The 23979-nt window shown below is 46.8% G+C and overlaps 1 protein-coding gene across 1 annotated transcript in view; it reads left to right on the top strand.

The window, feature by feature from the left end:
- The window catches only part of LHX4 (LIM homeobox 4), a 48694-nt gene extending 31438 nt beyond the window's left edge, over window positions 1–17256 (top strand). The window contains exons 3-6 of the mRNA XM_004027996.5: window positions 4662–4864; window positions 9639–9793; window positions 10094–10265; window positions 12438–17256. Of these exons, the coding sequence (XP_004028045.1) occupies window positions 4662–4864; window positions 9639–9793; window positions 10094–10265; window positions 12438–12832 (925 nt within the window). The 3' untranslated portion in view covers window positions 12833–17256. The remainder of the gene's footprint in view (window positions 1–4661; window positions 4865–9638; window positions 9794–10093; window positions 10266–12437) is intronic.
- Window positions 17257–23979: the final 6723 nt, after the last annotated feature.

Below are 23979 nucleotides of genomic sequence, written 5' to 3'. Positions count from 1 at the left end.
CCTCAGGCAGAGATTTGGGGTGAGATAGCAGGTCAGTTGATGTTCTGCAGGAAGGGGCAGCTTGTCCATATCAGCTTGCTCACGCTGCCAGTCCATTCTTAAGGAACTGCCGACCAGGACTGATGATGCATTTTAGCTTTGAGCTTTTGGGGGTTATCCTACCAACAAACAGTCCATTGGGAAGAAAACAGTCCCAGGAATTAACAGATCAGAATGTTCACACTGGTTAATCTTTTTCTAGCAATGAACATGAAGCTAGCAGAAGCTGGTGTGTTTCCAGATGGTTCCTCTAACCAAACTAATTTTTCACTGTTGACAAGTGAGGCAAGGGTTGCACTGGACCAAAGGCTGAGGCTTGGCCATCTAGCATTCCACGCAAAATGGTTTCCTATAAGCATTCCTTTTATTCTCTATTCTATCCTGGGTCTGCCTCAACCATGAGATAGGAGAGTCTCCGGTACTAGCTGCTGTAGCACTGCCCTTCATCCAGGACAGTTAAAGGAGTCTTGGATCTTTCTTTCTCTGGGATCGCTGCCCAGCACCTTCCTACAGAGATGACTTTAAAAGGAAAAAAAAAAAAAAGGAAAAACAGCACACCATTCCAAGGAGCCTGGCATTCCTGAATCCTCCTTCCCTACAAGGTGCCTGTCACCTGTCTTCACTGCCTCCTTTTCCCTGTCATGCTCATCAGCTATGGCTTCTGTCCAAGTGCCTGAACAGAAGACTAGAACCTCCACTGCAGGCTGGTTTGAGGTCGTGATTTATGTCAGAATCTTGCACAGCACTGCTAATGTAAATTTCAGCTTTTTCCCTCTAGGATCAACACTTACCAAAGTATGCAACTTTTTTTGGTGGGAAGAGGGATTGTCCTGTGATTTCTACCCATTTTCTGAGGCCTGTGGAAATAAATCTTTAGGTACTTAAAGTTAGACCAAAAATAGAACAAAGTTAATACCAAACTTGAAAAAAAAAAAAAAAAGAAAAGAAAAGAGCTGCCGTTATGGAGAGCCAAGCCTCCCCTGACTACTCAGGCAAATGTTTTAAGAAGCAGTTCGTTCGTTCACTCGTTCGTTTGCTCATTCGTTCATTCATTCATTCATTCATTGGGTCTTTGTGGCTTGCCTACTATGTGCTGGGCAGGGATAAGACAATTTCCAGTGGTGTTGGTTAGAGGATGAAAATAATATGAGCCATTAGCAAGTCCTTCCTTGCATTTTCTCTGTGGTTTTGGATCAGCTCCAGCTGCTCTCCTGGGGGGACTGGTTGTCCCCAGAGGCCTGGCTAGCAGGACTGGGCACCAGGCTTTTCTTTCTGAAGGGTGAGGCCAGTGCCCTTGGTGCCCCTGCATGGGTGCCCGGTGATCGGTGTTAAGGGGTGCTGCTTGGAAAAGCCCTTGGGAGCCCTCTTCCTTGGCTGGAGTCCAGCCTTTCCCTCTTTACCCCCAGCGCCCTTCATATTTGGTTCAGTTGGTTAGATTTCTGGTTCTCTGTGTAGCAGCTGGGTTCACAGTTTTACCTCCGTGTGGGGCCAGGGAATTCTAGGCATGACCGTGTGTCTCATTATTGCCTGTCGCAGGGCAAGTCATGTGACCTGCCAGGCTTTGGCCTTCTAACCTGTGACTCTGGCTATTCTAAGATCTGGGAATGGGGACAGTGTCTCCATCACAGACACACCCCTGTAGGATGCCCTGTATTCTAGATACACTGGCTCTGACTGGAGATGGGGTGGAGGGTGACCTGCAGGGCTGGGCTGGGCTGGGGGAGCCTTGTGGGCCAAGAAGGTGCATGTGGTTCCCTCGGCGAGGGTCCCGCTGGCTGTGCTCCAGGGGAAAAGGTAATGAGGAGCCACTTCCACTTCCCTTCAGTATAAATCCCACAATCAGGAAAATTGCTTCAATTGCTAAAAAACGCTGGTGGGGAAGTTCATTTATTTTTCATTTTTCTTGTGCGCTTGCCACCCTCATGCATGAATCACTGTCGGTATGTAGATTAAATTTATACCCCCGTTATCTTTCATGTCTCTGGTGTGCTGGTGTCAACTGGGCCTCCGGTGACTGAAAGCCCCCTGCCTGCTTTTTAGTGGGAGAAAGTGTAGCCCCTGTGGAGGAGGCTGCTGAAGGGTCTTCCCTCTGTTCCAGGGTCTCCTTTCAGCCCTCCTCTCCTTGGATCTCTGGTTAGGATACATTCTCCAGATTTGGGTGGTTTGTTGGGAGGGTTCGCAACAAGCATGATGAAAGCCTTGTTTCATTTTAATTAATTAATTTAGAGACAGGGTATCACTCTGTTGCCCAGGCTGGAGTGCAGTGGCGTGATCTCGGCTCACTGTAGCCTCAACCTCCCTGGGCTCAGGTGATCCTCCCATCTCAGCCTCCCAGGTAGCTGGGACTACAGGTGCACACCACTACACCCGGCTAATTTTTTGCATTTTTTGTAGAGGCAGGGATTCACCATATTGCCCAGGCTGGGCTCAAGTGATCCTCCTGCCTCAGCCTCCCAAAGTGCTGGGATTACAGGCATGAGCCACCACACCTGGTGCCTTGTTTCATTTTAGTACCTGCTTTGCAAATTGGCTGGGATTGGATATTAAATATACAGGCCTTTTGAAAACACTCTCTAGTAACACATGTGTAGGCTTCCTTTCTCTGTTATACACACACACATACCACACACACACACACACACAGTAGAGGTGGGTGCCTGCCAGCCTTCCTCTTTGATCCAGGTGACGTGGTTACACAGCAGTTGTGGAGGACCTGGTTCTCACCCGTGTTCTGGGAGGTCCAGAACCATCCAGAGCCGACTGTGTGCTTTGTTCTACATCCTCAGGTTCGGCAATCTCCGTGCACATCCTCTACAAGTATGGTGCTTTATCTGCTGATTTATTTATTCAACAAATATTAACTCTACTTTCCTGGGTCCTGAATCCCTTTAAGAATCTGATGAAAGCCCAGGTCCCCTCCTGAGGCACAATTTTGAACAACTTAGCAGGTGGTTTACAGGCCTATGCTGACCCTCAGGCAGAGAACTCCTGCTCTAAATGGGCCCCATCTCTCTGAAAACCAAGAGGCATTCCAGGAATTCAGAAGCCTGGGGTCCTCCCAAGCCACCACCTCTCAGCCCCTCACACCCCAACACCCTTCTTATACCCATCTCAGAAGAGTGTTCCCTGAAGTACACTCTGGGTCTTTCAGGATTACCCATGCAGACTTAGAGAACCCCCACTTTTCTCTAGGATGCTGTGTCCCTGGTGGGGGGCATCTGAGGCTGCTGCTGGCCATGCCTGTTCCGGGCCCCCATAACCCCCTCAGCAGGTATCATTACTGCATAAGAGACCCATCATTCTGCATTAATCTGGTATTCATCATGATAGCCATGACCATAATTAATTTATTTGGTATTAATGTGGATGAAATATGTACTGTCCTTTCAGGGGAAATCAGGCTGCCTATAAGCATTAGTTAAAAGGACCATTAAAATCAAACCTTCCCCAGATCCATTAGGCGAAGTCTTTCATCCTGAAGAAGATAAAGTTCTGCTGTGTGAAATGTCATGAATAATTAGGTTGATTGCTGTTTTAAACTCTGCCCTTGCTTTCCCAATGCCTCCTGCCTCCCTCCTGAAGCGGGGAAGGCTCACCTGCAGCCACGCACCCTCCTTCACTGTCCCTGTCGGCCCCCAAATTTCCCTCGTCTCCTATGACCATCGGTGTGCCTCTGTTGATCTCTATGACCAGAATGGGGAAAGGGAGTGGAAACAACCCCACTGGACGATACTTTTAACGTGTCAATTTCTCCTTCCTTCCCGGCCTTGGCAGGGGGTGGCTTCCTTGGTAGAAGCTGCCTTGGTGGTAGCAGGTAGCTTCCTCTTGCCTCGGTGTTGTTCTGGAAAGGTGCTGACCAAGGAGAGGTCTGAAGCAGCATTTTCCAAACTGTAGTCTGCAGACTCCTTGTCGCGAATGCCGTAGGGGCTGAAAAGTGCAGCTTCCTGGGCCCTTCCCAAACCACCATGCCCCAGGCTGTGTGCGTGCATAGGAAGGGGATGGAGGCAGGCTTGGAGGGCTTTGTGTGTGCAGAATGGAGGTGAGGGGAGAAATGGAGGCAAAGGAGAGAGAACAGCTGTTAGGACAGCCTTGCTCTGCTGACAAAGTGCATTTTCTCTGCAGCGTGCTGTCCCCTGGCCAGGCGGGGCCTCCTCCCTGGGAGTGTGTGAAAAGGTGTTGCTGGGTGCTTTATACACACAGCCTGTGGCACACACAGTTCCCTGTGAGGATGTCCTCTGGGATCAACCATAAGGGTGAGGAAGCTGGGAGGTGGAGGGGGAGACAGCCTGCTTTGAGGGACTTAGAAAGTCCACCTGCTCCCCCTGTGAATTGATGGGTGTTAATCAGGCAGCTGGAATCTGGGGGCATCAGCTTTGGAAAAGGTACCTGAGGGAGACTCTAGTTCTCATCAGTCCCTTCTTTGGTGGTTGAAGAGTCCCAGGCACAAAGCAATGAAGCTAGATGGAGGCAGAGAGGACCAGACGGTAAGCTCTGGGTGGCTGGGGGGTGAGGCTCATGGAGTCCCGGAGTGGTGGGGTAGGAGGGAGGCTGCTCCAGCAAGTTGGGGGAAGCCAGATCCCTCGCTCCCTGTGTGCCCTAATCCTTTCCTGCTGCCCTGACAGGCGCTTCGGCACAAAATGCACGGCCTGCCAGCAGGGTATCCCCCCAACCCAGGTGGTCCGCAAGGCCCAGGACTTTGTCTACCACCTGCACTGCTTTGCTTGCATCATCTGCAACCGGCAGCTGGCCACGGGGGACGAATTCTACCTCATGGAGGACGGGCGGCTGGTGTGCAAGGAAGACTACGAGACAGCCAAGCAGAACGGTAAGCAGCATGGCCCCGCATGGTGCCCTCTCCAGGCCTTTGTTTGGGCCATGCCCTCTGCCTGAGGTGCCCTTTTCATAGCGTCCCACCTGCCCATCCCTCAGAGCCCTACTTATGCACCGCCACCTCTGAGAAGTGTCCCAGATCTCCACACTGAGAGTAAATGCTGAACACCTCCCCGGCCGTTAGCACTCGCCGGCTTCATGGAAGTGTTCATCCAGCCATGGTTCCTGAGAGCCTGCCTGTCTCCGTGGTAGGCTCAGAAGCAGCCAAGAACCTGGTTGTTACCATGGTGGTGGCCTCCTCCCCTGGGTGGAGGCTGGGGTGCTGAGGGGTGGCTGGGAGCTTGGTCTGTATTGGACACGTGGGGCTGCCGCTTAGTTTTGCACATCAGGGTGCACATGGACCTCTCAGCAGCCCCTGCCTCAAAGACCGTGGTGAGAGCCCAGCACTGGCCTCTGCACACTTCATACATCTTGTATTTCTGTTAATTGTGTTCTGTTCGCCTCTCAGACTGTGGGCTCCTCTAGGGCAGGGCCTCCTGGTGTTTCTGCAGCAAGTGCCCAGTGAGTGCTAAAAGAAGAGGCAGGACACATGCCAGATTCAGGGAGGCTCCATCTCAGCAATATAGCTCCCTCCACCCACTTCAGTATAGCTGCCCCCACCCCCTTCACCACAACCACTGCAGGGCCACTGCCCATGGTGGCAGCAGGAGCTCTGCATGGTGGAGGCTGAAGTCAGGTCCCGCATTTAGCAGCCACCCCTGGAAAGGCCTAGCTTGGCCTGGCAGCAGCGGCTCTTGCCCTACATGCCATGCTCTTGGGCAGCCCGGGGACTTTCCAGCGTAGAGCCCAGAACAACACATTCCCCATGCTCCCCTCGCAAAGCCAAGGTGGACGCTTTTATTCCTGCAGCCCTACCTCTGGCTTCTCACTCCCAGATGCACCCACATGGTCGCGGGGTCAGGCCCTGGCTCTGAATCTGGGATTTGGCCAAACCCAACATGATAATCTCAGAGGTGTGAACACACAAAACATGAAGTTCCTTGGCCTTTGACTAGAATTTTGATCAACTCAGGGTGTTACTGTGCAAAAATGGCTCTTGTTGACAGCTCTGGGCTTGATGAGAAAAAAAATTAACAATTTTATGTATCTCCTTCTAGATCTTTTCTGGGCCCACACACATACAGATCTCATCAATAATGGAGAAACTGGTTTTTTGTTCAATGAACACAGTATAAAATAAGGGGATTGTGGTGGTGAGGAAGCAGAGGGGATTCATAAGGGCCCTTTAGGTGAGCCAGCTGGAGCTGGGTTTGGCTTTGGTCCATGGCAGGAGTGGGCAGGGCTTCCTGTCTCTTTGAGGACCTTCCCTCCCACCACCCCCACAGCTCTGGCCTTTCAGGGTGGACAGAGGCCTTTGACCTCCTTCCTCCAGAGACCTGGGGCCTCTGCAAACCCATCCCAAGGCTCTTTGCCTGCATGTACTAATCTGCTCTGGTTTCTTAAAACTCACTCCATGCTATTGCCTTCAAGTCAATTGTGATGTCACGGGAGATTAGGGCAACTTGTCAGGGATGAACCATCACAGCAGATGGACTCAGAGATACCAAGACACCTTTGGAAGTCTAGTGCCGTTCATCAGAGATACTAAGATGGCACGACCTCCCCGGCCTGCAGCTGGTTCTCATCAGAGGCCTCATTTGGACTCTGAGCACTGTCAGCTCAGCATCTCCTGATGTTGTGTGTGGTTCAAGAGACAAGAGAAACAGATGTAGATTGGTCAGAATCTGGCTGGGGAGGTGGGAATGACATTGTGGTGCTCACAGTTTTATCGAGGAATATTTGCACCACAGCAGACCTCTGCAGGATGATGGGAAGATGCCGGACTTGCTGTCAGAAGCTCGCTGAGCATCCCCCCACACAGGGAGATCTCCTGGCAAGTTATAGAACTGGCTGACCCTCGGCTTCTCAGCTGTCTATGGGGGATCATAGCATCTGCCACGTAGGGCTGTTTTCCTGAGGTTTAAATAGGATGAGGCTTGTGAAATGGGATGTGAAATAAGAGACTGACGTGGAAGAGAAGTGCAAACAGGGAGGTGAGGTGTGCTTGAGGTTTTAAAGCAGCGGAATGTTACACAGTATTTCTGGCCTGTTCCCCGGGTCCTTTCCTGACCCCACCCTGGCTGTGAGCAAGGCAGGGCTCCTCTGTCCTGGGCAATCGGTGATCCTTGGAGCAGCGGGGAGTTCTGTCCACTGCAGAATGCCTGGCTGTCTTTTCAGGTTGTTTTAATTCCTCCTTGCTACTCTCAGCCCTCCTGCAGGCTTACAGTTCCCTCCCATTAGCTAAACAAAGGATCTCAGAGCAGTTACTTGCACCTTAGTGTGAATGATTTTGTTCACTTGTTCTGTCTCCCTGGATATTTGCATTTTCAATATAATGAGATTGCGTTTTATGCCAGGGACAAGTTCTAGGAGACCCTGCATCATTCAAAACTAACATATTTTAAGACTAATTTTCCCATAGGAATTAATGTAGAGTGTGTGGGGGGGGTGGTATATTCTGAGAGCGCATAAATCCATAACCAGTGAAGTGTATCTTTGCCTTAATGCTACTTTTTATTTTCTCAGCATTATCTTGAATACCTTGCAGAACGCTCTGTCCTAAATTAACAGCCCAGGGTATCATGGGCTCCCTTGGCCTTCCTCATAGTGTTTTATCACATTTAACTTCCGTACCAAAGTTATTGATTTTTGGGTACATTTTTCAGCACGAGCACTGCTACTGCTACTTAATGAATACTTGGATGACATTGTTATGGGATATAAAAAAGATTTTAAATTATAATAACAGTGAATGTTAAAATAACAGCATATTAGTCCCCATCATTGCAAGAAGAAAATCCTGTGTGTGTAGCAGTGCCGAACCAGCGGGCCACCAACCAGGATGACGGGTCTATCCCAGTGGCGCTACCATCTGGCTGTGGTGAAAAGAATTTATAATTCCGTAGGCCAAGCTATTTTGAAATTAAGTGATTCTCGAGAAATTAAAACATTTTTGGTGATTGCATTATTTCACATTTTTTAATATAAAGATTGTACACAAGTGCACTATTTCCCATTTGCATAATTCAAAGTTGCATCAGACACTCCCGTGTAGACTATAAATATGCACAGAAGGGACAGACTCCTTAGAATGAAAAGGAAGGCATTTTGGAGGTTCCCCTTTGTCTTTTGGAATGACTCTCTAAGTAGTGTAGTCTCTGCGGCAGGGGCTCCGGAATCCCTACCCTTCGGGTTCAGGGCTTCAGGGAGGGAGTTGGGCCACAGTAGTTCCGGGATGACAGTGGCCACGTGAGAGAAGAAAACAGCCCAAGGAGAAGGGAAGGCACGGGTGTGTCCCCCCTCACTGTGTGCACACATGTCCTGGCCGCACAGCTGCTTCATTCCTCTAGTGCCTCCCAAGATCAGGGCAGGCCGTGTTGCCCTCTGGACTTCCAAGGGGGAAGTGCGTTACTGGCCCAAGTCACTCATCAAGAACACTGAAGCCAGGTCTGCTGACTCCAGGGAGAGCCTTGTAGATTGTGACCGAATGCATATAAAGTCCTTAGTCAACACCAGCACATGGTAGGTGCTAACACATGTTGGCTACTGTTGTTTCTAAGAGAGGGTTTTCTTGAATGGAAAGAAAGGAGAAAAGACAGAGAGGAAGTCAGGAATGTCACAGAGACACTTTCCGGGGCACACAGGTGAGCAAGCAGAGAGAGCAGAGCTGCCCAGGCCAGCTGCTGACTTTATTCTGTGTGTCCTCCAGGGGCACTGTGGAGAAAAGGGCAGTAAGCCTAAGTGCTGGGAGAGGAAACAAACCTTTACATTCACCTGTGCTTCCGAACACACGCACGCGCCTCTCTCTGTACCTGACTTTGAATGGAACAAACCAGACTTTAACTAACAGGAACTTGAGCTTGTTCACTCAAAATCTGTCTAGGACTTTGTGTTGATCAGTCAGTGTGTTGCCCAGAACATTCCTTAGACTAGTTTTCTCAAAAAATTTTGACTACAATCCACAGTAAAACTCATTTTACATTTCATCTCAGTACACATATTTATACAATAAAAACTAAAGTTTAATGAAATGATCTTGCCATTCCATCCCATTCTCTTCATCTGATTTCCTGTTTTAGTTTTGATCCACTAAGTTGACTTTACAGCCCACGAGTGGGTTCTGACCTATAGTTTAGAAACCTGCTTAGACACTGTTGGGTGTGCAAGCTCACCCCTGGCTGTGAGCCCAGCGACGCCAGGGCAAAGGTGACATGGCTGTGGGGAAATGGGAGACTCCCGATAAGACAGAGAGGAGGGCATCTGGGGCGACTTTGAACATGACTTCAACCTGGCTGTTCACCTTCACAGCTCTGGCAAGAACTCATGAGGATGTGTGAGCAGAGTGTTTGTCATGACAGGGACGTGTGGAATTGGGTACATTCAATCTGATGAGACTTCTGTGCAGCTGGGCTGGCAGGGGAGGGTTGAGGCAGGGAGCTGAGCAGAGAAAGGACTGCTGTCCTCACTTTTCAGTGGCTTGGGAAGGCCCGTGGTGCAGGAGTCAGTGCCATGAGAGTGGGGACCTCTCCACTCTGATGACCCCTGTGCCTCGCGCTGTCCTGCCTACAGCAGGCAGGCTTAGGTGCAGAAAGGATGGAAGGGAGGGTGTGGGAGGAGGCGCATCTACTGCAGATAGGCCGAAGCCAGTAAGCAGTGGTTTTTCCTTGCAGATGACTCAGAGGCTGGAGCTAAGCGGCCCCGGACCACCATCACAGCCAAGCAGCTGGAGACATTAAAGAATGCATACAAGAACTCCCCCAAGCCTGCCCGGCACGTGAGGGAGCAGCTGTCCTCAGAGACAGGCCTGGACATGAGGGTCGTACAGGTGAGATGCCAGCACTCCTGTGCCCTCCGGGGATCCCAGGCCCGGGACAGGGGTGGAAGGTGTCCTGAGTGACATCAGCTCACGGGTGGTTGGGCTTGGGGCTTGACCCCAGGGCTTTTGCCAGAACTGAAGACAGAGTTCTGAGGCCCACCTGGGGAGAGGGGGTGGGGCGCATCGCACTCCCAGACCTGTGCTCCATTCAGGCTTCAGTCTGCTTCCAGCCACCCGCCTAGGGGGTCCTGGGGGCTTTGGGTTTGTGGTGGACGCCCCCTGAGTATGTCCCTTGTGCTTGTGTGGCAGGTTTGGTTTCAGAACAGAAGGGCCAAAGAGAAACGTCTGAAGAAGGACGCAGGGCGGCACCGCTGGGGGCAGTTCTATAAGAGCGTCAAGAGGAGCCGGGGCAGCAGCAAGCAGGAGAAGGAGAGCTCTGCAGAGGACTGTGGGGTTAGTGACAGTGAGCTGAGCTTCCGAGGTGAGCAGGGCTGGAGGGGCCAGGCCGAGGCCTTAGGAAAGTCCCCTGGGAATCTGTAATCCCTGGCCCTCAGGAGGGATCTTTCTTGAGGCCTTGGCAACTCCCTCCTGAACACAGGCTTTTCCTTAAGACTTGCAGTGAAGGGTGGGGGAAATGGTAGTGGCCCTTTACCATGGGACAGGAGTAGGAAACAAGATTGCTGAGGTCTGGAAGCTGGGATGGGCCAGGCCCCGTCCTGTGGCCCCAAGGTCTCCCCTCCCCTCCTGCTGACTGGGGCCTCCCTCATCAGCCCACACAGCTATGAACAAATGACTGGGTCCCAGCCTTGTGCCCCTAGCCCCTCTCCCATCTTTGTCCCCTTTGCTGGGACACTGGCCTACTCCCATAGTCCCCTAGAGCCACCCCTTCCTCCAGTCCTGGTGGTGGGGAGGTCACGCTCCACAGGTTTTTTCCTGGGAAATCAGTACTGTGAGTGCATGTGAGATGGGGAACTGGCTTCACTTCCGAAATCCCTTTCCCCACCACTCACTTCATTCTGTCCCCTGCACACAAGCTTTGCAGCATGCGCTATATTCAAATTCGTGCATCAGCAAAATTGTAAATTACTGCATGTTATGAATCCTCAGGTTGTTTGCAAAGAATCATAACTGTTCTCAGGTACTGAGTTCTCAAATGTGGAAGGTCTTCTGCGGAGGGGGGAAAGGGAAGAGTACTCAACTGGCGATCAGAGACCTGGTTTCCAGTGCAGCTCTATCAAATCGATTCACTTCTCTTGAGCCCCAGTATTCCCAAGAGGAATACCATATCTTTGCCCGTCTCACTGCGTTGTGGGGATCAATGAACACAACCGTGGATGTGCTTGGGGAAAGCCTGGCACATTTGTATACCTGGAAGGCATGATCGTTCCCACAGGGAGCGTGTGGCTCCCGCAGAGGGCCCTGGTCATTCGGGATGACAGGTATAGGGAAAAGGCTAACTCATGGCCATTTGACAATGGAGTGGAGCCTTCATCTTCCTGCTCCCTTTAAAGAGCATGAGCTCCCCCCACCATGTTTTTTCATAGGGGGAATGGGGGGCAGGCCTCAGAAGGGATGGGGTGTTGAAGTCTAGTCTGGGGAGGCCTTATTTAGGGATTGGTGCAGAGGCCCAGGTGGAAATAGAAAAGGAAGTTTGTGGGACAGAGGATGGAACAAGTTGCCTGCCAGGACAACGATGCCCTGGGAGGACTGTAGTTCAGCCCAGAGGTCAGCTGAGCCCTAGAGGGCAGCCTCCTCTGAGAACACAGGGGCCGTGAGGCCTTGGGGACAGCTCATGGGACTAATACTCACCTTTTAGGCTTCTTGGCAGGATTGGGAAAGTCAATCTCATCTGGGCTGTTGAAGTCAACACCTAGAACATACTGGATTGTTATGCTCATTTCTGTTGGGTGCAGGTGGGTCCCTGGGCTGACCTATCATTGGTTTCTCTGGGAATAATTTCTCAAAGACTAAAACTGCTCACCTCTGTTGGAGAGATGAATTCTTTCAAGTGGCAAAGATTCCATTAGATCCCCTTAATGAAATTCTTTAAGAAAAAAGAAGGTTCATTTGCCTTAATCAAGTCAATTCTTTGTCCCCAGTGAAGAGCTTATTGAATACAGACAGAAACCAAGTCCTTTGATATTGAACCTCTCTTCCAGATAGACCAGAAGGATTTTGTACAGATGTCTAAGAGTGGTCCTCAGCTTCCCTGACCATACGGGCCTGCTTGCTTCCCAACCAACTAAACCAAGCCCTTTCTCAGCTTGAAAGCTTTCAGGGTAAATGTCAGCATGTAGTTTCCATTTGTGATGTGGAGACATCTGACCCACCCAGCCTTAGGCATTCATCCTCCTCAGTGTAGCCAGAGTATTAGTACACGAGCCACAAGGGACCAACGAGCTCACCAAACATTTGTCCATCCTTCTGGGACCTGGGAATTTAGTCTTTGCAGGTGTTTCTTGTTTTTCTCCTTGGCCTGGGTTGGCCTCTGGGTATCAGGCTGCCATATTGGTGTGTCTGACCCATGCTTGGCTGCAAGGCAGCTGCCATCCTTGGGCATCTTTCCTGGTCATGCGTGTTCCTAGGTTGTGAAGAGCAGGGGACCATCAGAGTCCTGGCAGCTGACAATAAATCTCCGTTCTTTTGTCCACAGAGGATCAAATTCTCTCAGAACTTGGCCACACCAATAGGATTTATGGCAACGTGGGGGACGTTACAGGCGGACAGTTAATGAATGGGAGCTTCTCCATGGACGGGACAGGACAATCCTATCAGGACTTGAGGGATGGGAGCCCCTATGGAATCCCCCAGTCTCCATCCTCCATATCGTCCCTGCCATCCCACGCTCCTTTGCTCAATGGGCTGGATTACACGGTGGACAGTAATTTGGGCATCGTTGCGCATGCAGGGCAGGGAGTAAGCCAGACGCTGAGAGCCATGGCTGGGGGACCCACCTCTGACATCTCCACAGGAAGCAGTGTAGGCTATCCCGACTTTCCAACTAGCCCAGGCTCTTGGCTCGATGAAATGGATCATCCTCCTTTTTAAACTTCTCTCCTCCCCACCCTACCTGCCCCCCTGGCTTGAGAGAATATCTTCAAGGATCAAAAGAGACTTGCCTTTTAAGGATGGAAAGTACGCCAATGTGAATTTCCATTATTTTCAATGGAAGTCCTCCGCTGATTCCTAGAAGGCTGTGAGACCACACTAGGGCATTGTTTCCCTGGGGAAGCAGTGGGAGAGCAGCCTCATCTCAGAACACAGCACAGGGGGTAATGGCCTAGAGCTCTAGGGACACTGGCTTGTTGGGTCTCTCCCCTGCTGTTCTGCTTAGGGGCTTGGCTGCTCAGTGCTTTGGTAGCACAAGGTGACTGTGATAGGCCCCCTTGGCCTTTGGGAACTTTGCTCCAACTGGTGTGTCTCACACAATGCCTCCCAAAACACTGCTCTCACCAGAACTGAGACTCCTAAGGTAGAGGCCTCACAGCCCTTGAGTAAAATAAAAGTGATTTCTGGACCATCCTTATTGAACCCTATATTTCAAAATGAAAAGATCAGTTATTAAAGGTCAGTGAACACTTTGATGGCCAGTTTGATATTAAAAACATGCCCCCTCCTTTTTTATTTTTATTGTTGCTGTGAAGATATGAATTCTTTCCTACAAACCAGAGAATATGAACTTGTTTTGGTTTTTAAGTCCCATCTATATCATTGACTCTGATGGCAAGAGGTGGTTTTCATTGCAGGTGACTGAGGCTGAGCTGAGTAGCCCTGGACCACCGCTGCAGACTGCCTGAGTCGTCCCCTTGGTGCACAGTGTGCCTTCTTCAATTGCTTGTATCATTTATTCCACAAGACAGGCTGTGGGCTGTAAAATGAGCAAAACTAAAATGTGGGGAGAACAAAATGACAATCAGTGAACATTTGTAGACACATTTGGATTCCAAACCTGCAGTCTGTTCAGCCATATCAGCTGATGCCAGTCTTCCAGAGTTCCCCATCCCTTGTAGGGTGAAATATTTGGAGTCTGTTTTGAAGGAGTTGGTTTAGATGAGCTTGCAAGTCTACCCCTCTGCCCCCTTAATAATGAAAGCTTTCTCTGGCTGTCCTAGCTGACTCAATTGGAGGACAGTTTTGGTCATTTCCAGGAACCAGCAATTTTTTTTTGGCCTACCTTGGTTGGGAAGAGTAATTTAGGGAGCAGCCCTAAAATTTGTCCAAAGGGTTCTAAGTGGTTCTTGGGCTGCATCTCTCTGGATTGCTGGCTGGACACCTGCCATGCCTTGGGTTGCAGTCCCATGGTCAGAAAGCCAGAACTCTCTGGCCAGTGGTGGTGCAGGGACTCCCCGTTGTGCAGGTTTGCAGTAGCAAATCACTAAGCCTGAGGCCAGAGCAAGGCCAACCCCCGCTTTACGAGTTGCCACTCCTGCGACAGACTGCACTGCTGTGGGAAATGCTGTCCTGAATGGTGCTGCAGCTCCCACCCACCTTGTGCACCCATCTACCATCAGGAAGCTCTCCATGTGCAAACTGGAATTTAGCCAGCTGGAATTTATTCCTGTCCCTCTGGGAAGCTGTGGTTTGCTTCTTCTGGCCTCCCATTCTCTTAAATGAGATCAGCAGAGTAGGAAAGGGTGAGAAGGCATTGCCTATCACATGAAGTGATGGGGCCAGAGATCCTAAGGACCCTTCCTTCTACGAATGGTTGATCACCTTTTGAGGACTGCAAAGACTTAGGCATGTCATAGGCAGACTAAAGGAAGAATACACAGTTCCTCTTGGACTGCTACATCTTTTGTAAGCCCTTTTCCAGGACTAAACTAAGTTCAATTAAGTTCTTTAAAACAGTAAATTCTGGGATCAGCCTTCGGGCCCTCTTCTCTGACCAATTTTATAGTGTACCCTCATTTTTTGGTGTGCTACAGTGGTCATGATTTTTGCTTGAGAAGTCTGCAAACATAGACACTTCTCTTGAGGTTCCATGTTTATGGATGATGTTGTGTTAATCCTAGCCAATTCTGTGCTATTGGGAATTCTCCAATCATGAACATTGGGGTGGGGAGGAAGACACAAATGCCATGTGAGGAAAGGAAAATGCAGTCGTCTTTTTGGAGGATGGCTTTTTAAATACACCCTTCTTAGCAGGCTGCTTAAAATACACAGGAGAAAAGGCTCTGCTGGGCAATGAACCAGTTGAAAAGCTGCCCACCCAGATCACTGTTGCAGGTTGACTATTTGGCTTAGCAACTCATGGGATTTCAGAGGCCCTTGAAGTTTTTGGTGAGTATAGTGTGGGGGAGAGCAGGCTTTTTAAAAGGCAGGGGGCATCCTCCTCTGTGTAGCACTATTTAAGATCACTGTAAGTTGACCAGTTTTTGTAAGTTAATCAATCATACTAATTCCCAGTTCAACAGTGGAAGGAGAGGCCTTCCTCATTTATACTAATATAATAAATCTCTTGAGGAACTCAGTGAGCAGTTGACGAGGTCAATAGTTCTTTGGCGTCAGTAGGGCTGGTTAGCTGGAAAAACCCTTGAGAGCACTGGCCTGAAAACCAGGAGAGCTTTGTTTTCCAGAGCCACCTCCCCAGAAAGCAGCAAACAAACATTGCTGCCTGTTTAGAAGCACAGCCACAGTAGGTCTAAGATTTTAAATGGATCTCCCTACAGGTTGGGTTAGCATTATGGGTGAGCTGGTGCCACTAATGAGCCATTGCATGACAAGACTCTTCTGGGGTTGGAAATGGAGAAAAGCCGGGCATTCATTAATTACTTTTAGCTTCTCTTAGAGGCACTCCTCTATTGCTTGGAAGTCTATTATGGGGTATAAGGTGCTACATGGTAGCTGTTTCCCCCCTTGCTCAAATGACATGGATGAATTTTAAAAATGAAATGAGACCTTCTAGAGGCAACCATTATCTGCAGTGCCTGGCTGGTCGACTTTAGAGTAGGAAGCTCTTGAATCCAGGAGCAAATTAGTTAAAACCCCAAGTTCCAGTGGTAACTGGTATAAGCAAAATGGAAACTGAGGGGCTATGGAGGAATCTCTGTTTGTTGGAACGTAATGAAACCATGGAGGAAATACCAGATTTAAGGGCTAAGAAGCTGGCCCGATGGGTAAATCAGTGTTGGGAGTCAGGTTCTTGGCCCTTCAAGGACTTGCTATGCAACCTCAGGCAAATTCCTGTCAGTCTTTGTGCTTTCTCTTTCTTGTCTCATCTGACAGTTATGAATATAACGTAAAATAAAGATCAACTATCATTGATAACACTGTTCCTGCAAATGAATACTGTGAAACATCAGGGAAAGAGGAAAAAATTAAGACACAAGAAAAGCATTTGGCAGTGTCCTTAAACTTTTTTGGGGGGGGGCAGTGTAAAACATGAAACCTAGTAAGATAATTGGGCCATTAGATCTTCATCATTAAACTCACTTTGCAAGGAAGTGTAAGAAATCTGTAAAACAAGAGACATTCCTATCTCAGAAGCTCAAGCTGGTGATTTCCAACTGCCTCTTTACAGGAGGGGGCTCAAGGCTTCTGATGAGCAAAGGCTGTGTGTTGTATGACAGTCCACTCTCTGCACCTACACTTCCACATGCCATGACTGACAACTTGGTTATAACCATGAAAATAATGACCATACCTCCCCAGCCAGCAGGGTCTGGAAGGCCTGAGGAGGCTCATTTTTAAACACTGCACTTTAAAAATTGGAAACCGTGAGATGAAGAAAAATTCAATTAAGCGGAAATGAGTTTTGTTTTATTGCCTGCTGCTGAAGGGCTCTGGGCATGCTGAAAGCTAAATGAAAAGCACATCACTGGCTCTCTCTTTCTTGGATTGGTCAATTGGCCCTTTTTGCAGTAGTTGCTCCAACTGTTCTAAACACAGTGAGTGACTGGAGCCAAAAAGAGAGAGCTCAGCAAAGCCATCCCATCCACACTCTGCTTGGTAGGACCACACTAAAAGCACAGTTTCATGCTGCTAGCTCTGGTAAGGAGACAGCTGCAGGTTTGGGAGGTGCACCAAGCATTCCTTTGCTTAGGGAGGCAGAGCACAGGTGAACAGAGGAAGGACACCCCCACTCTCATCTATTGCCCACTGAAAGGCAAGAATCACACCAACTTTCCCACTTGAGGACTGTGTTCAGCCAAACAAGCAGGTTCAGGGCTGCGGGATTCCAGAAGTTGCTCTGAGCTTGCAATCAGACCTCAAAGCCCCAGATCCCCTCAGCTCTGGATCGTTGCCCTCATCCTTCACAATGTAAATTTTGTACAGTTAAAGAGAAATGAAGTCTCGTTTCCTGGGGAAAGAAAAAAAAAAAAGAAAAAAAAAAAAGGACCCACCCATCCTTATTTATTGCCATATGACTTTGGAAAACAGAAGCTGGTGCGTTTGTTTGTATATGCCTCCTGTGTGTTGGCATGAGATGTGTACGGTAAAATTATGTAAAATAAATATGGAAATTCTTTAGATGCTGATGTGTCTTGCTTTTCATTTGGTTTGCTGGAAGTTTTTTCTCTTGACATAAATAGAATAAAAACTGAGTGATGTGAAGTCCTTTTATCATCAGAAGGAAACCAAACTCTGAATGCCAACTCTGAATGCCAGAACTATTATACTTAGAGCCATGAAATACCAGAACCACTCAATAAAGGATTGATTAGAGGAAGTTCCCTGGTTTTTCTAATAGTCATTTCCTGGGCACAATCCTCTGCCCCCAGACTTAGGAAATGAGCAGTAGAAATGTTGACCATATAACTTTTAGTTCCTGTTTGTTCAGTGGCATTTAAAAAATTTTTTTTGAGACAGAGTCTTGCTCTGTTGCCCAGGCTGGAGTGCAGTGGTGTGATCTCAGCTTACTGCAACCTCTGCTTCCTGGGTTCGAGTGATTTTCGTGCCTCAGCCTCCAGAGTACGTGGGATTACAGGCATGCGCAAACACGCCTGGCTAATTTTTTGTATTTTTAGTAGAGACGGGGTTTTGCCACGTTGGCCAGGCTGGTCTCGAACTCCTGACCTCAAGTGATCTGCCCACCTGGGCCTCCCAAAGTGCTGGAATTACAGGTGTGAGCCACCATGCCCGGCCTGTCCAGTAGCATTTTAAAAGTCCTTCACACTCATACATTTTTCTTTCTAGAGAAAGTATATGCAAATGTCTATATTTACAGAGGGACAGAAACACCTCATCAGAGTCATCAGGGCTCCTGGACAAACATTTTCTAGGAGAATCTCCATTTAGGTTTTTTTTCTCTGCAGGAGTCTTTCTTTATTAGTGTGCAGACCCTAAGTTTAGCTGGAATGGAAACAGCAACAGAGACTTTTTCATTACATTAAAAAAAAAAAAAAAGTCATAGCATTTCTTTACAGCTGGGATTCCACTGTGGAAAAACTACAGCGTGTTTCTTTTCCCCACTAGTCATTAGTTTTGTTTGGCTGAAGAGAAGCTCCAAAGCAGTGGCATTGTCCAATATGGTAGCTACTAGCCACACATGGCTATTTAAATTTAAATTAGTATTAAATAAAACTAAAAGTTCAGTTCCTTACACTAGACACATTTTAGGTGCTCAACAGCTTCATGTGACCAGTGGCTACTGTATTTGGACAACACTGATATAAAACAGTTCTATCATTGCAGATGGCTCTACTGGACGGTGCTCATAGAGTCTCGTTAGGGAGAGTGGGCAAGGAAATCTCATTCATCACATGTTTAGCTATTAATTATCCTGGAATACTTGGTGAAATATTCTGAGACTCCTTAGACAGTGGCAGTGCCAACTTCTCTGCCACCTTACTGTGTGTGTGGCATTTCCCTCTCCCCCTTTGTTTTTTCTCCTTCCTGGATAGAGAAAACTTAAAAAAAAAAAAAAAGCATTACATAGAACAATTTACTTAGGTACAAAGCAGGAGGTTGGGCTCTGGACCTCTGAGTTCTCTAATGCTGCCACTGGGTTGTTGTGACTTAACCTAAGTCCTACAACTGCTTTGTCCCCTAAAGTCTACCCACTTAAACCGGAAAGTTAGTACCTCCCAGGCAGAATGCCCAGTGGGATTCTTGGAGGGATTAAAGGTCTTTTAGTGGAGACCCCCTCTGCTATCAATGAGAGTCATGATCCTTTGCCAAAATCATCTCCCGTGTTAAGTGCTTTATTAGGCTGAGAAAGGCAAGAGATCTTGCTAGGTTATATACCAAGGAAGGGTGGAGAAGATGAGAAGTTCAAATGGGAGTGAAGATATTGGTAGGGGAATACAGAAGGTGCTGTACATAAGGTCTTTTTTTCTTCACTAGCCCAGTCTCTTGGGTGGTGGTTAGGGAAATTCACAATGTGGCTAGGAAGGGCTCTGTTGCTCCTAAACTTGGTTACTCATTGCTGAGGCACTGGTAATGGGCATGAGAATTTTGGCTAGTTTATGCAGTATATACCATGTTTTTGGGTAGCCTAACTTGTCTTCCATTCTCAGCCCCTCATCACCAGCCTATGCTGCATCTTTCAACATACTATCAACTGTTTTCGAGTATAGCAGGTTCATTGGACCGCTTCCACTTTATCCTCTAGTGTACACAGCTTCCACCACAATGCTAACCTAGTAATAACTTCCTGGGATTATAAAATGGCTGCAGCTCACAAAGGAGAGAAGATCTGGTCCCCCCAACAACAACCCCCTTATTTTAGTTTGGTCACTGGAGACTGGCATCTGAGCAGTCTGATTTTCTTTCTGACAGTGGTTTTCCAAAAAGACAGCTGCTTAAAGAATAAAGGAAAGATATCACTAGCCAGAAAGAAGTAAGCAAGACTCACTCAGGAGAACAAATGGAAGCTCCGCAGTCGGTGTTCCATTGCTTTCCTGTCCTTTCCCCTTGGGCCCAGGATTCTACTCAGCTAAAATCACAAAAGGAAAAAAGAAATGAAAGGCAAGTCAGTGTGTTGCACATTTTAACTGATGGCTAAACTGCAAGTAACATCTTGAGAGGTGATCCTCAATGTATCTGCATGTATTTCCTAAGATTTGTTATGTGAGGCACAGTTTAAAAATTGTCCTTTACAGTCTGAAAGTGTGTCCTTTGCCACACTTGCTTAGAAGAATGCTATTTCATTTTTATTCAGAATTCCTAATGCCTTTCTTCATAAAGTCCCTTTGCCTGGCTGTGCAGGGAGCACTGATCAAGCTCTGTATGGATGATTATTTGTCTCATGACTGCCACAGGGAAGTAAATAGTTCAGCCACTACTGTGGAGAAGTATTGAGTTAGGAGGGAGAAAAAAAAAATCAATATTTATAAAATGGGGCCAAATCATTAGGAAAAGGGAAATTTTATTATCATCCTTCTAAAAGGAGTAATACAAATAAACCATCCGAAACTATTAAATAAAGGTCTTTTAAATGATCAGCTCCTGCCCGGGGAAGAGTATATCACATCCTCTCAGAGAAAGCAGACGTGGGCTTCTGCATGTAACATCTGTCTCTTTTGATTTTTTAATTCATTTTCTTCTGTCATTTTTGCCATTGTGATTTCAGGATTTTCCTTTAGAACCCTTTCTTTTTGGTGATTTTCCTTTAGCCATCTCCAAAAACACAAAAATTGAATAAAAGTATTACACACAAACTGGTATGTTATTCTGTAACTAAATTGGGCAAGTTACAGGGTGTCCCTGAACTGGTCAGAGCTTACAAGGCTCATAGAGGCTGAGCTGCCTCTAGAGTTGTAGGAGAGGCTTTTTAAAAAAAATATAATGATTTATCTTTCTCTTGCTTGCCAACCCTGGACCAGGATCTCCTGTTGGCTGGGAGGGGTTGGGGATTTGGGAAAGGCTGGGAATTGCTTTCTGAAAGATAAAATATAGACCCAAAAAAGTGGTCTTGGCACACATTTGGAGTTGGAAATAAGCAGTTAAAAAAAAAGAGCAAGAGAGACCATTAAAATGGTAAATAGATTTCAACAGATGGCTTCTGCACAGCAATGGAGAGCCCAGGCAAGAACTTTGGGGTTAAATCTCATATTTTAGTCACCTGGGACTAGTTTATTATTTCAGAAAAACAAACATCCATAAAGTTGACAGCTCCCTCCCCTCCTCTGAAGTGGAATCCTTGAAGGTTGCCTCCTCACTGGCCAGCTGCCTGCAGATAGTGGCCTAGGGAATTGAAAGTCACTTTTTTGACACCTGTCAACTGCAGGGCTTAAAGCTGGAGGAATACAATAACTAAGAAACTACATTACTGGTGGGCCAGAACTTCTATACTCAGTATGTGTGTACTGGCTTTTAAAAAAAAATCATTTTAATATTTAATGCTCCTCAATTAAAGTGATTCCCTGGAGTGGATGCCAAGCTTCGTTTAGAATGCGCATTAACCACTTTCTGTATCGGTAGTTAAAGGCACTGAGGGATTTAAACAGCAATGCACAAGTCTGTTCAGTCAAGGTTTGGCGGAATAAAGCAGATTATAAACAATAATATATGTCTTTCTGTTTTTTTTTTTTTGGAAGGGTTCCAAACTCACAAACGGAGCTAAAGTGCTATAAACATATCCAGGACTAAGCTTTGGGCTCCACAAATGTACTCCATGAAAGCCATGGGCACAGGAAGTGCCACTTTTTATCCTGTGTGTGTGCATAAGCATGTACTTTAAAAAAGCCTTTTATTACACAAAGTGTCCATCAACTGAACTTACCTTCTAAATATTAAAATGGAAACCGAGATTGCTACGCAAGTGAGAGGAAAAATAAATCCTGCTTTTAGTGCGTATAAATGTGGCTGCTGCCTAGTGCAGTCCATTGGAAGTCACCTGTTGACTCCTTAATGCCCTCATAGTCCCACATGTTCAGCCACTGCATCCAGTAGCATTAGGTTCAAATGGTGACTTTCCCACCTCTGAGAAAAACCCACCCTGAGCGCCTAGAGCTCCACCATGAGACAAGTGCATGCTGTTGGGCAGCTCCTCCCCTGGTTTTCTCACCTGGTTTTTAACTTCGGTGTTCTATCATTTAGGAATAAAATCAGCAAAAGATTCTGTCATGCATAGAAACCAGTCTGTAACTTGTGAACACCCTGACCTGGTTTTTAGGACCAGGAATACAAAGGAAGGAATAGTGTCCCCAGAAGTAATTCCAGTACATGCATCCCACAAGAGAGTGAAAAATGTGAAATAATTACATTTGTTTTGTAATTGTGCTAAGAAAAAGTGATACAACAAAACACACGAAAGAAAATTTTGAAGAATTCAAGTATAAAAGAAAAATACAGGTTGAGTATCCCTAATCTGAAAACCAAAATCCTAAATGCTCCAAAACCCAAAACTTTTTCAGCGCTTACATGTCAAAGGAAATTCTCATTGAAGCATTTTGGATTTTGGCCTTTTGGATTAGGGATGTTCAACTGGTATGTATATAATGCAAACATTCCAAAATTAAAAAAAACACCCAAAAAACCAGAAATCAAGCATTTCGGATAAGGACTCGTCTCCCTGGACTAAGAAATAAGCTGTGAATTCCCAATAACTATACATGATTCATGCGAAGTGATCCATACAAAAATCATGACAGGAATATTTCAAGGACAAGTGAATAAAGATTAGGTTAAATAGCTTTACCTGTTCAATCCTCTAGTGTAATGCCAATTAATGCATATTTGAAAATTGACCATACTTGGTGCATAATAAACACTGGCTGACAAGCATAAGAAGGAAGCATATTTTTTCTTGAGTCTGATAATCACTATACTTTAATCCAACATCTCTCTGGTGAAGAAATTGTGAATGATTACTAAAGTAATTAAAGATACTCAAGGTAAAGTTCCAATAATAATCATAACAACTTTTCAAATCACATGATTACGAAAGATGGTATTAAGGTCTTTTTTTTTTTTTTTGAGAGACGGAGTCTTGCTCTGTCATCCAGGCTGGAGTGCAGTGGCGCGATCTTGGCTCACAGTGACCTCTGCCTCCCGAGTTCAAGTGATTCTCCTGCCTTAGCTTCCCAAGTAGCTGGGACTACAGGCATGCGCCACCATGCTCAGCTAATTTTTGTATTTTCTGGTAGAGATGGGGTTTTTCACTTTATGTTGGCCAGGCTGGTCTCAAGCTCCTGACCTCAGGTGATCCGCCCGCCTCAGCCTCCCAAAGTGGTGGAATTACAGGCATGAGCCACCAAGCCTGGCCGATATTAAGGTCTTTATGGTACAAAACGAAAGCTCAATGTGTATATATAAAATCCACCAAGAGGCCTGATAATGCACCTTTGAGTATGGCTGCTTTTGTTTTTGCTTTTGCTTATCCTGATAACATAGTTCAGAGAAGCTTTTGGACTTGATATGAAAGGCTTGGATAATTACCCTGATTTTGAATAAATAAGATCATGTGGCCAAGCCTGGTGGCTCTTGCCTGTAATCCCAGCACTTTGGGAGGCCGATGCGGGCAGATCACTTAAGACCAGGAGTTCTAGATCAGCCTGGGCAATACAGGGAGAAAAAAAGAAATTAGTTGAGCCTCATGGTGTGCACCTGTGGTCCCAGCTACTTGGGAGGCTGAGGTGGGAGGATTGCTTGAGCCAGGGAAGTCAAGTCTGCAGTGAGCTATCATGGTGCCACTGCACTCCAGCCTAGATGACAAGAGCGAGACCCTGACTCAAAAAGAGGAAAAAACCCAAAAAAACAGCGTAACTTCTGTTATTTCATTGAAGCTAAGATATAATTGATTATAAGAAACATAAGTTTATGTATCACTAAGAAAAAATGCTGGCAACTGAACTACGATATGCCATTGTTTATAAAAGCCATCCAATTTTGGATATGTTAAAATGAGAACTGCACTCTAGCCTGGGAGACAGAGTGAGACCTTGTCTCAAAAAAAAGTGAAAATAGGTGCATGTCAGAACTGATCAAATATAATATTGTAACTATGATGAAAACATTTGACTCAAATCACCTTAGGAACTGGGATTTGAAATTCACTCATAAATATTTAAACTCAATATTTTCATTACTAAATTGTAGCTGATGGGTTACATACCTATTCTATGATAAATATTTATTTATGGAGGGGAATTTTTAAGGGCTTGAAGTTTGATAAAAGCTTTCATGTTCAACTGAAGCATATATTTGTCTGGACGCTCAACTCTTCTGCAACCCAAGCTCAGCTCTGCTACAATCACACACATTATTCATTAATCTCAGAGATGCTGTAGTGTACATGGAATAATAACCCA

The sequence above is a fragment of the Gorilla gorilla genome, chromosome 1 (genome assembly GCF_029281585.2).
Source record: "Gorilla gorilla gorilla isolate KB3781 chromosome 1, NHGRI_mGorGor1-v2.1_pri, whole genome shotgun sequence".
Classification (NCBI taxonomy): domain Eukaryota; kingdom Metazoa; phylum Chordata; class Mammalia; order Primates; family Hominidae; genus Gorilla; species Gorilla gorilla.
The sequence above is the reverse complement of the archived record's forward strand: the minus strand, read 5'-3'. Positions and strand labels throughout refer to the sequence as shown.